The 12,120-nt window shown below is 37.4% G+C and overlaps 1 protein-coding gene and 1 long non-coding RNA gene across 2 annotated transcripts; both read right to left on the bottom strand.

The window, feature by feature from the left end:
* On the bottom strand, positions 4,708-5,641 carry LOC107628222. The gene is made up of 3 exons (XM_021113168.1): positions 5,559-5,641; positions 5,348-5,412; positions 4,708-5,257 (listed from the first exon to the last, which is right to left on the bottom strand). The coding sequence occupies exon 3, from the start codon at positions 5,232-5,234 to the stop codon at positions 4,770-4,772; it is 465 nt and encodes a 154-aa protein (XP_020968827.1). The 5' UTR covers positions 5,235-5,257; positions 5,348-5,412; positions 5,559-5,641; the 3' UTR covers positions 4,708-4,769.
* Positions 6,577-7,326, bottom strand: LOC110267513. Its single transcript, XR_002355239.1, has 3 exons — positions 7,283-7,326; positions 7,002-7,210; positions 6,577-6,613 (listed from the first exon to the last, which is right to left on the bottom strand). It is a non-coding gene; the product is annotated as an uncharacterized LOC110267513 (long non-coding RNA).

Below are 12,120 nucleotides of genomic sequence, written 5' to 3'. Positions count from 1 at the left end.
TCTTTTTTGGGTGTATTTTTGCTAGAAGTGTGGGTGTATTTACACTTTACTGCTTTTTCTGTTATTTTAATTGAGTTGTTGTTGTTCAGGTGTATTATATCAGGCATGATTGTGTGTGTTTTTAGTTTTTGACATGGTGTATTCTGCAGCCTGTGTATTTACAGTTTATGGCTTTTACTGTCATTTTAGTTGAGTTGTTGCGGTTCGGGTGTATTATATCAGACATGATTGGGTGTATTTTTAGTTTTTGACATGGTGTATTCTGCATCCTCTCTCTGTTGTTGATGACCAGTTTGTTCCGAAGGTTGGAATGACCTTTACCACACTTGAAGATGCTGGAAAATTTTACAGAAACTACGCCAAGGCTGCAGGTTTTTCTACAAGAGTTCGGAGCACAAATAGGAAGGGAAACGAGATTAAGAATCAATTGATTACATGTAGCAGAGAGGAAAAATGGAAATCTAAAATATCTCTGACCGAGAAGACTAATCCGACAGCCGGTTTAAACTGTCCTGCAAGAATTTATATACACACATTGAAGAATGTTGGTGCTTGGATCATTTCAAAGGTTGTGCTGGATCATTCACACCCCTACTGTCCAAGTAAAGCAGAGATGCTCAAACAGCACAGGGAACTAAGCATGTCCATTCGTCGTACAATAGAGAATAACGAGGAGGCCGGTATCAGACCAAGCAAAACCTACCAATCATTTGTTGCGGCTGCCGGGGGTCACCGCGAGTTAAATTTTATCGAAAAGGATGTGAGGAATTATATTACCAGGGAAGTGCGGAATGTTTCCGAACAAGAAGATGCAAAGGAATTCAGGAAATATTTGTTAAGAATGAAAGAGAAGAATCAGAATTTCTTTTTTGAGCTTGAACTCGAGGAGGATCAATCGATTAAGCTGGCTTTTTGGGCCGATGCAAGAAGTAGAGCTGCCTTTGAATATTTCAGAGATGTTATTTCATTTGACACCACCTACAATACAAACAGGTAACAAACTGCCCCTGTTTATGATGCTAAATTAATGTATGTTTATGAATCCGCAGCAGAGGTGTATATTGGCTGTTTTTTGGGTGTATACGAAGCATTTGTTGGGTGTACCTAATGATTTTGCATTCTGCACTATGGTAATTTGTTTCAGGTATAATTTGGTTTGTGGTTCTTTTGTCGGGGTGAATCACCACGGTCAGTCAACACTTCTCGGATGCTCTTTGATGAAAAACGAAGAAATTGAATCATTCAAATGGTTATTTCAATGTTGGCTTCGTTGCATGGGAGGAAACTCTCCGAAAGGGTTTCTCACCGATCAATGCACATCAATGAAAAGGGCTTTAGAGGCCTGTATGCCAACAACAATTCACCGTTGGTGTATTTGGCACATCATGAAGAAGATTCCAAGAAAATTAAATGGGTACAAGGGACATGCAGATATTGAACAAGAAATGAGCCAAGTTGTTTGGAACTCTCATAGCAAAGACTCATTCGATAGGAATTGGAATGATTTTCTGCTGAATTTTGGTCTTGTGGACAACAAGTGGCTTTCAGGTAATGTTTGTTTAAAATCTGCAGCAGAGGTGTAAATTGTATGTTTTTTCAGGTGTATTTATAGTCTGTGTTTGGGTGTATTCTGCAGATCTGTATGAAGACCGTCATATATGGGTTCCTATCTATCTGGATCACCACTTTTGGGCAGGGATGAGAAGCACACAAAGGAGCGAGAACATGCATTCCTTTTTTAACAAGTTTATCACCCGGAACAGCTCGCTTATTCAATTCGTCAAACAATACGATAATTGCCTCGGAAGCAGGGAGCAAGCAAAGAGAGAATCAGATGCTGCAGATTTTCATATGGTCATACCGTGTGCAACCAAATCCTCCATTGAAGCTCAGTTTCAAGATGTGTACACTCATCAAAAGTTTAGGGAAGTCCAAGCGCAATTCAGAGAAAAGGCGAATTGCATCACCAGATTAACGAATTCCGCTCTAGGCTATTCAGTATACGAAGTTGGAGAACAAGTTTCCAGCTCAATATTCAACAAGTTTGTGGTTACTTACGACTCAGTTGCAGCCGAGGTAAAATGCCAATGCTTATTATTCGAGTCGAGAGGGATACTGTGTCGTCACGCACTAAGCGTGTTAAGCTTTGAACAAGTAAGCCAAGTGTCACCTAGATATATACTGGAACGATGGAGCAAGAAGGTAAATAGGCGACACACACACATCAAGAGCAGCCACGACGAGCCACTGTTGGAGCCAAGAAGCAAGAGGTTTGACCAATTGGTTTTTCGTTCGCAAAATATTTGTGAATTTGCATCCAAATTGGAGGAGCTAACTGTAATTCTGTACCGTGCGTACGATAACGTCATGGCTGAGATGGAATCATTAAAAGCCAAAAGGAAGGGGACATCTTCTTTATCCCACGAAGACGCCAACTTGGAATCTGTTAACGAGCTTCAAAGCCCGCCAAGGATTCAAACAAGAGGACGTCCAAAAAATAGGCTAGGTTCAAAGTTGGACAAACAGATTGCAAATGCCACAAAGAAGAAGAAAATGAAAGTTTTAAGCGAGGTAAAAGTAATGTTCTTTAAATTTGTGGTGAGTTTATTTTTCTCGTTAATAGTTTAGCTAATATGTGAGTTTCTTATATTCAGATAAACTTGTTTGATGCTGCATCAGTGGTGCATTCAAATTCCAGCCAATATCAAGGACATGTTATGAATTATCAGTTCAGGGTACCAGCAGCAGGGGATAACTCTTTGGGTGTATAGTTACAGAATATGGGTGTAAAAGCACTATTCTTTTGGGTGTATTTTTTTTAATTTTCTTGTGATTCACATTTTACATATAGATACATATATATAATATTAGGGTTTAGGGTTTTAGGGTTTACAGGTTAGGAGTAAGGGTTTAGGTTTTAAGTGTTTAGGGTTCAGGGTTTTAGGCTCAAAGCATCAGGGGAGATAGATTTCAGGGTGTATATTCAACTTTGTTTGGGTGTAAAAAATCGCAGGTTATGGGTGTATATTTGATTTGATGTTTTTCTTCATATTATAGTACCTGTAATTCATACATTTTGAATACAGCACAGACAGTTTAACAGCACAGACAGTTTGGATGTATATTTAAGCAATCTTGGGTGTATATTAAACATCTGTTGAGTGTAAAAGTTTATAATTTGTGTTTAGATCTGCCTTGATGTTTTCCTTCATATTTTACCACCTGTAATACAGAGCTTTTAAATACAGCACAGACAGTTTAACAGCACAGACAGTTTAACTATGGAAAAAAATTTCATTGAATAGAAGTTGTTTATAAATGGCAAATTTTTACAGCATTTGTTCAATTTACAAACTAGCTAGCAGTTAGATTACTCAGTTTCTATATCAGTAGAATTTATCTGACAAAATGGACTCAATAATACTGAGGATGGCTTGGACAGTCTTATTGCATTACTCGCTCTAATTGCTTGATCTCTCTCTTTATTCATTTCACTGAATAGTATCCGCGAAGCATATTCTACTCTATAGTGGTCCACCTCGTCCTACAATTAAAAAGTATATTCTGTTTAAACAACAATATTAATTCAGTAAAGTAATACAGAGTTATATAGTTTTAAAGACAGTTACCTGTAGCCAATTATCCCATTCATACTTTGCCCTTTTAATGTTTTCGGGCTCAATTAACTCAAGTCACTTCATAACGTAAATAGCACAGTCATAGCTGAAAACGAAGAAAATAAATTACAAATCTCATTTAGGAAAGTTTAATGTTCAGAGTCACAAATTTATACCTTGATTTTTGGCCTGAGATATTAACGTATGTTGCTTTAATTTCCAACTTATTCTCCTTTTTCTTCAGAGGTGCCCCGCCGGCATATGCTCTCATTCTTGAAATTACATATCCCTTAAAAAACAAAACAAATCAGTAATACACCCGAATGAAATACACCCAAAGGAGAACATACTTACACCCAAAGCAAAACATACATATACCTTATATTGAATTGAAATACACCTATCTATTAAAATAAAGAACACAGAGCCAACTTACAGTGAATTTATTAAGCTGGTTTCTCTTATTGCTTGGAGCTTTCTTGTGTAGCGGGTCAAGTATATAAAATCTCCGCTTTATTGTATCAATCACCCATAACCACCAATGTCCTGAGTAGCAAACAGGCGCAAAAATCTGAAGGATTGCCACATTTCAATAGTATGTTATTTTATTTGGCATATAAGTAAAGAACGGTACTAACAAATTTTACAAATGAAAACTTACATATCGATGCGAAGTTAATTTTTTCGCATCTATGAAGGGAATAAACATTGGGTAGTCTTCCACCCTGAATTCTTTATTGGTTTTAGGTGATATGAATTCCTCGTTTGGGTGCTTTGAAACGGCCATGTTCTGCAACAATTGTGAAGCAACAAATGAAATACTGAAAGTACATCCAAGTGAATACTTTAAATAAACCCAAATGACTACACAACTTACACCCAATTGAACGTAAAAAATACACCCAAATGAATACAAAAACAGACCCGTTCATCAGAGAATATATACCTTAAGGAATACAGAAAATACACCCGAAATTCGTAGAAGTAACACTTATCACAATATCAGGGGGAGACAGTATACTTGTTCTCGAAACCTTTTATCATTTTTCTGGTTAAGGATGAGGCACATAGCAGATACAATCTAGAAATATATGCCGAAATCAATTTACATTAATAAACAATGCAGTTAACTTTGGTGTAAAAACATTAATGTTATTCTAATATTACCTCAGCTTCTATATAACTTTCTGCCTGGAGCGATGCAAGGTGCATTCTAGACAAAATGTATTTATCTTGGGCAATCAGAGTGCATACGTTGTCAAACTCGTTAGTACTGCCATCTGCGTATGTCTTCACTCGCGTCCCCCAGATGTAGCACTTCTCTTTCATATCACCCGTATTCTGATTTATTCCCGCAGGAGTTTCAAACTTCCCAGAACTTTCTCCGCCAGTCTCGTTTTGAATTTGTGGACTTTTACTTTCTTCTTTCGCCGCACTGCTTGCTATTTTTTGTACCAAATCCTCTAATTGTTCTAGCAAATTTGCAGTTTCTGGAGTTTTTGCCCTGTCTGCCTCCTGCGTTGCTGCTTCTTCTTGGCTTGAATCAGTCAAGCCAAGGCTGAATGATGGCATTAGATCTGTTTTAGGAACATACGATGCTGTCCGTGCCATCATCATCAGCGCAGCAGCGTCTTCTGCGGCTGGATAACTGCGTGATCATGTATAACGTATTATAAGAGTAATAATATACGGATGATAAGCAAAGATTGATTTTACTCTGATGAACTTACATTTTAGATGGAGCTGGGGGAAGCGTGGGTGTGCTTTCTTCAAGTTGTTGGGGGGTTTAGAAGTGCTGCACAGTTACACAAAATTAATCATGGCGTAAAAAAAACTATTTAGGAACAATATACACCCAAACTGTAACCCAATATACACCCGAACTGTAACCCAATATACACCCAAACTCTAAACAAATATACACCCAATACTATTTCTTACGTTTTTATAGTTCCTTCAATTTGTAGCAGAGGGGTTGGTTCAAAATCTGTCTCAGATGTTTCTTCAAATTCCGGCACAGTGGTTGTTTGAACACTGGCACAAAAACTTGAATCGGAACTCTAAACAAGAAGAAAAATGAAAGGTTAACAACGCCTTTGAAAATAATAAGGTTATAAGGTTGAAATATTCTTGAAAAACTCACATTGCAAGCCCTTCCGACGGTGTCTCTTCCCTCACAACCATTATATTCGAATCAGCCGGCTCACTCGCTGACTCTTAAACCAGACTCAACCTAAAATACACCCAAAGAAAGTCAAAAAATACACCCGAACAATTCAAAAGAAAGATAGGCTTTGTTTTTTGAGAACTTACATACTTGCAGTTTTTGCTTTTTTTCCTGCCTTTTTTTTTCTCGAATAAAATAATAAAGGGCTTTTTTTAAAAAATATATATATATACAGAATTAGAAGTAGAAGGTAATAAAAGAACAAAAGTAACGGTTATTTAAAAGAGAAATTACATGCTCTCTGCAGGCCTGTTTACACTACTTTGTTCTGTGTGTCCTTGAGAGGAAGGATCATCACTTCCCAAGTTCACGTCCGGTATTCTAAATAGATTTCATGTTATTCAGATAAAATATGATACAGGTAAATCACGATAACAAGATTATACACCCCAACAAGACATACCCCTCTACAGCAGATTTTTCATTGTTTTCCCTTAACAATTCATCTAGATCTTCACTTCCTATTTCATATCTCTCACTACATTCATAAAAGAAGATGTTAACAAAAATAATTATGATGATAGATGGTAATATAGCTTACGAAGTACTGTACCCATCATAGGATTGATCTTCTTCAGGAGATGAATGTTCAACAACAACCTTTTCCTTTTTGGATTGTGTTCTGGGTGGAAAAAACAAGTATGAATCAGAAATAAAAAATTAATTTTATCACAGAATATTATCCAAATAAGTGCTTACTTTTTTGGTGTTCTTTGTGTCTTTTTCTTCTTCTTTTTTTTGCTTCTTCACCGGTGATGATTCTTCGCTTCTATAAGTTAATAAGAGACACTTCAGTTAATACACGAAATCTTGATAATTAAGCCAAAAGAAAGGAGTAATAATTTCAGAACATTACTCATCAGTTGATTCAGATTTTGAATCAGAATCTGAATCCTCTTGACTCTTCTTCCTTTTTTTGGAGTCCATTCTGGAAGGCAAACAATCATTATTTAGAACATACTAAAGATATAAAATACACCCAAATGAATGCACAAGATACAACCAACTGAATGGACAATATACACCCAACACAACAAACGAAATACACCCAACTTAATAAACAACATACACCCAACTTGATAAAGAAAATACACCCAAATGGTTCCACAAAATACACCCAATTCGATAAAGAAAATACACTCAAGTATGGTACTTACTTTTTTCCTTTTTTGCTGGGTTGTTTTCTTGGTGAATCGTCTGAGTCTTCTTGAGTCTCAGACTCAGAGGTAGAATTGTCACTATCAGTTGTTTCTGTCTCCAAAGACGATGTTGAAGTTGCCTTCCTTTTTTTGTGTTTTTGATTTCTTGTTTTTTTTTTCTCTATTTTTTTCATTTTCTCTCTTGTTTGCGCCATTTTTACAATCCCCTGAAACATTAGAAATTTTAGTTAGCAGCGTTTAGGTAAATAAAATACACCCAACATATTATGTTCACTTACTATATTTTTCTCTATTTCCGCACTCATTCTTTCGACCAACTGCTTCTTACTCCAGTTGGCAATCCAGGGTTTTGGCGGTCTTTCAGCCCTCTTCTTACCTTTATTTTTAGAAAGATGAAAGTAAATTATCATCAGGGCAAAGAGGCAGCCATCAATTGCCTTTTTCTTTTTCTCCTTGTAGTCGGTTAAGCCCTTGACGATAAAACTCAAAACATGCCCTCCCCAGTTTCGCTCTGTTATGGTGTCCATCTCAAAAATTGGGGCCAGGTGCACAGGCGAGATTTTGTTTATTGTCGTTGGTAAAAGGAACGCCATCTGTATATAGAGGATGAAAATCCTCTTGAACATTAGGCGATCCTCTTCATTACCAACGCCAATATCCATCATCTCATCTGTAAGACTTTTGAGGGTCTTACCCTAGAATCTTCTAAAAATTTCTTTGTCATCCTCAGAAAGTTCCTTATAATTGACTTTCTGAGCAAATAGATCTCCTACAAAAAGGAAAACAACAAAGTATGAATATCAGTTCAAATACACCCAAGCATCAACTAATATACACCCAAGCGTCAGTTAATATACACCTATAATTTTTAGCGAGTTACCTGTTGCGTTGATGCCAAGCGCATCACCTATTTTTTTTTTTTTTGTGTGTTATTTTAAAAGAACCGTATCCGGTTTCCAGTCTGTTCTCCCCTAATTTGAAGTTGTTAGCCAGCTCCCTTAACACTTTGTGATGCACCCTTAGTGGTGGGATGTGCATCAAGCCACCGAATCCCAAATCCCTCACAATCGTTTTCTTCTCCTCACTCATGTTTCTGAATTTATCACTTAACAAATGTGTTGCACACTTAAGGTCTTTGGTTTGCTGTAAACAAAAATAAAATTATAGTCAGATATGTTTCTATTATATAAAACTGATTTCATCTAAGACATATATTTGTTCTTACATTTTTTCCAGCTTGGTTTCTCGCTGCCATTTTTTCTGAAATGAAAAATACACACATAGATATCAGTAAGATACACCTATATATATGAGTCATATACACCCATAGATATCAGTAAGATACACCCATAGATATGATTCAGATACACCCATATATCAGTCAGATATCACTCAAACTTGCATCAATATACAAGGTCAAGCAACATTACAAGGTCAAGCAATATACACCCATGGACAAGCAAATATAAGAATAGTTGCAACTGCTGACTACAGTATATCAGTTCAGAAATATACACCCAACAATTTGTGCCATATACACCCAACAAATTACCTCATATACACCCACCAAACTATGGAATATACCCCCAAAAATCAGTTACCAGAAGAACTAGAACAACAAGAACAGTAACACCTAGAAGAACTAAGAAGAACAGTGTAACATAGAACCAAGAATAACATTAAAACCTAGAACAAGTAGAACATGATAAACTGTAAAATGAGACGTAGAGCAAGAAGAATAGTAAAACGTACAACAACGTAGAAGAACAGTAAAACCTAGTTCTTCAATTTTGAAATGTGAAAAATATACAGGAATGGTAATGTAATGTACCTTGAGTATTATAGCTTTGTTTTCTCTGGAGATTCTTGATCGAGAGTTCTATGTTGTGTTGATGGAATTTTTGAATCTTAGCAACGAGTTGTATATCTTCAGTATCGAATGATGCTCGAAAATGGAACGTTTGCTTTTTCTCTGAATGGCTTTGAGAAGTGGAAGAAGTGGAAGAGTCTGCCATTAAGGGGCGATTTACGCAAAGCGTAACCGTTTGAGTGGAGCGCGTGTAAATGACGCCCCATTCAATGCTGTTCACTGTGCGTCTGGAAGGATTGTGGGCTGGTAGCTTGGATAACTTGTAAGGCCTTTTTGCTTGTATGTGTAGCAGGCCTCATGTTAGATTGCTGTCTCATAGTCAGGTAAGTACTTAATGTGCCATGTTGACCTTGAAGTTAACGGAGCAAACGAGTTAATAATGTCTAGGTATTATCGACAGACGAACCCAGCCTTTTATGGGTACAAAGTCACCTTCCGTCTTCTATGGATACTTTTGTTAGCGTTCATAAAATTTATGGATACAAATGGTAGTTTTTCCATTTCAGGAACTTGAAAATTTTTATGAGAATATATCAAAATACAAAATATATTTAAATTTACATTAAAGGATATACAACCCCAAAATTTTTGCACAGGAGTTCTCCATAGTTATGTAAGTCATGTAACCCAACTGTTGTAGGCATGATGCTGATTGAGTATTGCGATATGTTTTAAACATTAAAGATAAATTTTTTTCAAGATTATTATTGAGTATTGTCTATTGTTATAATCATCTGATTGAGTATTGCATACGTAAGCCCATTTTGTTTTAGCATTTTCTATTTTTTTTAAATATGTGAAATTATATGTTTGGGTTAAGTTTTTTTTATTGGAATTAGGTCGTGTATTATTTAGTGTTTTGGATTGGCTCCTATAAATAATTTTTTCATGGCTATTGTAAACGATTTTTTATAAATTAGGACGTGCAATGTTTAGCGTTTTAAGAATTTTATTAATCGAACACTATTTTGTTATGGTTGTGGTAAACAATTTTCTCTTGTTGTCTAGCTCTATCGATGTATTACCAGCATGAGAAGGCAACACAGTATGCCATTGGATGACAGGATCGTGTCGTACTTACAGATGACCGGTTTATACCATCTTACAAGGCTGAACGAGACTTGGTTTAGATTGGATGAGCCATTAGTGAGCACATTCGTGGAGAGATAGCGTCCGGAGACGCATACTTTTTACATGCCGTTCAAAAAGTGCACGATCACGCTGCAGGATGTAGCGTATCAATTAGGACTCTCGATCGACGGTCAGTATGTCAGCGGATGCCTCATGGAATTTGAGCGACATATCAAAGGTGGCCACCCAGCGTGGGCATGGTTCGAGGAGTTATTGGGTGTTTTACCTTCTGCGAACTGCATTGACAAGTTCATGGTGAAGTGCACTTGGATGCAGGAGACATTTAGTGAGATTCCGCAGGGTGCAGATGATGAGACGGTTAGGAGGTATGCCCGAGCGTATATCATGATGCTCTTATTGATGCAACTATTCGGTGATAAGTCTGGTACACGTCTTCACATTCGTTGGCTACCCTACGTCGCCAGGCTAGAGGACATGGGTCGGTATAGTTGGGGGTCTGCTGCTCTATCATGGTTATACCGGTGCATGTGTCGTGTGGCCAACAGGAATGTCGTCAAGTTAGCTAGTCCATTGCAGCTCCTACAGTTGTAGATCTTCTGGAGGTTCCCTGGTTTCCGACCGGATGGATTTGATATCTTTCATTGGCCATTGACGTCGAGGTACTTGCTTTTGGGTTATGCAACATTTTTTTAATAAGTTATCGGTTTACTTCCTTGTTGATAAAATGTTTTGGTTTTCAAATGGTCAGGTTATTAGCCGACATTGAGCGACAAAGGGCCTCAAGTCGCACATTGGAGGATATATTTACTCCAGCCTGGGGATGTGAGTATTTATGGTTTCAATTTGTTCATCGCAGATGTTCTGTTTGCACTATTTACTATTTATGATGACTAACGATAAGTACTTCTATTCACAGTTCGTGTGGATGCCATATAGCTTGCCTAATGTCGTTCAGGTGGTGCACCCCGAGATATTGGAGCCACGACATATGGCGTTGTAGAGGGCTGTGACAGCATTGATCTATTTTGCTGTCATAGAGTGCCATCAGGTGGATCGGGTGCTGCCGCAGCTTGGTGGAGTACAGCATCGACCCTGTGCCGCACTGGACATAGATTTCTTGATGTCAAAGGATGGAAGAGGTGGAGATCGGTGATTTCCTGATACGTTACAGAGTTGGTACATCATCATGCAATGCATCCTCAACGCCATCCGGTACTCTACCCTCTCCAAAAATTGGGACCATAATAGGAGTACTGGACATCGCAATCGCAACCTCACCCAAGGGTCCAATGTCACATATTCCTCCGTCATCACAATAGTTTAGATTAGCTGCAAAGGACGGAGATGCAACTAAAACTGCCCTAGGTACAATCATCGGCACAGCTAACGAGGCACCAACAGGCATGGAACTAGATTAGGCTGGTATTGCTGAGGATTGAGGATTCCAGTTCGAACCTCCAGAACTGCACACCACATCCACAAGCTTCGCCAACAGCTTAGGGGTCCTCACCTCGAGAAACTGACGACGACAATGGAACAGAACTTGCAAATCTTCGTTACTACCTATGACGAATGAATCGTACTTCACATCATCGCGCAACACGAAAATCGAAATTCTGTAGAATAATTTCTCCACACATTTCACGCCATGCAGCCCTAGTTTCTGGAGTATAGTATTCTGAAACTCGGTGAAACTCGTCAAAGGCTTAAGGAAAACACTTAGCGGGTCCTTATCAGTAAATTTAATTCTCGATTGCGTTTTTTTCTTAATCAACCCTCTATAGTGTACCAGAACTAAAAAACTCTCATTACTAGCTATTGTGAGTTCCACTATAGTAAAAAATTCACATTCAACTCGTATTTATATATGTTAGAAATATACTAAATCGAATTAACTCATTTTGAATTATACATACAGAAGATTTCGTAATATATCAAATCTAATGGTTTCAATTTACCATTATCCACTACTACTGAATTAGGCCTATATATAAAGATATATCATATATCATAAACAATTGCCAAACATATTGACCAAAAAAAAAAGCCAAACATCAGAATTCAGAGTTGAAGTTGAAGACCTGTCCAGAAGAAGTAAAAAAACACCGAAGTAAGCAAGCATATGGAAAATCGAATTTATCAATATTATCAATA

The sequence above is a fragment of the Arachis ipaensis genome, chromosome B02 (assembly GCF_000816755.2).
Source record: "Arachis ipaensis cultivar K30076 chromosome B02, Araip1.1, whole genome shotgun sequence".
Taxonomy (NCBI): Eukaryota; Viridiplantae; Streptophyta; class Magnoliopsida; order Fabales; family Fabaceae; genus Arachis; species Arachis ipaensis.
Note: the sequence above shows the minus strand (reverse complement) of the source record. Positions and strands in the feature narration are given on the sequence as shown.

Bases quoted from the DNA above. Each gene is read 5' to 3' on its own strand.
- LOC107628222 (XM_021113168.1), bottom strand. From the start codon at position 5,234: ATGATGATGGCACGGACAGCATCGTATGTTCCTAAAACAGATCTAATG.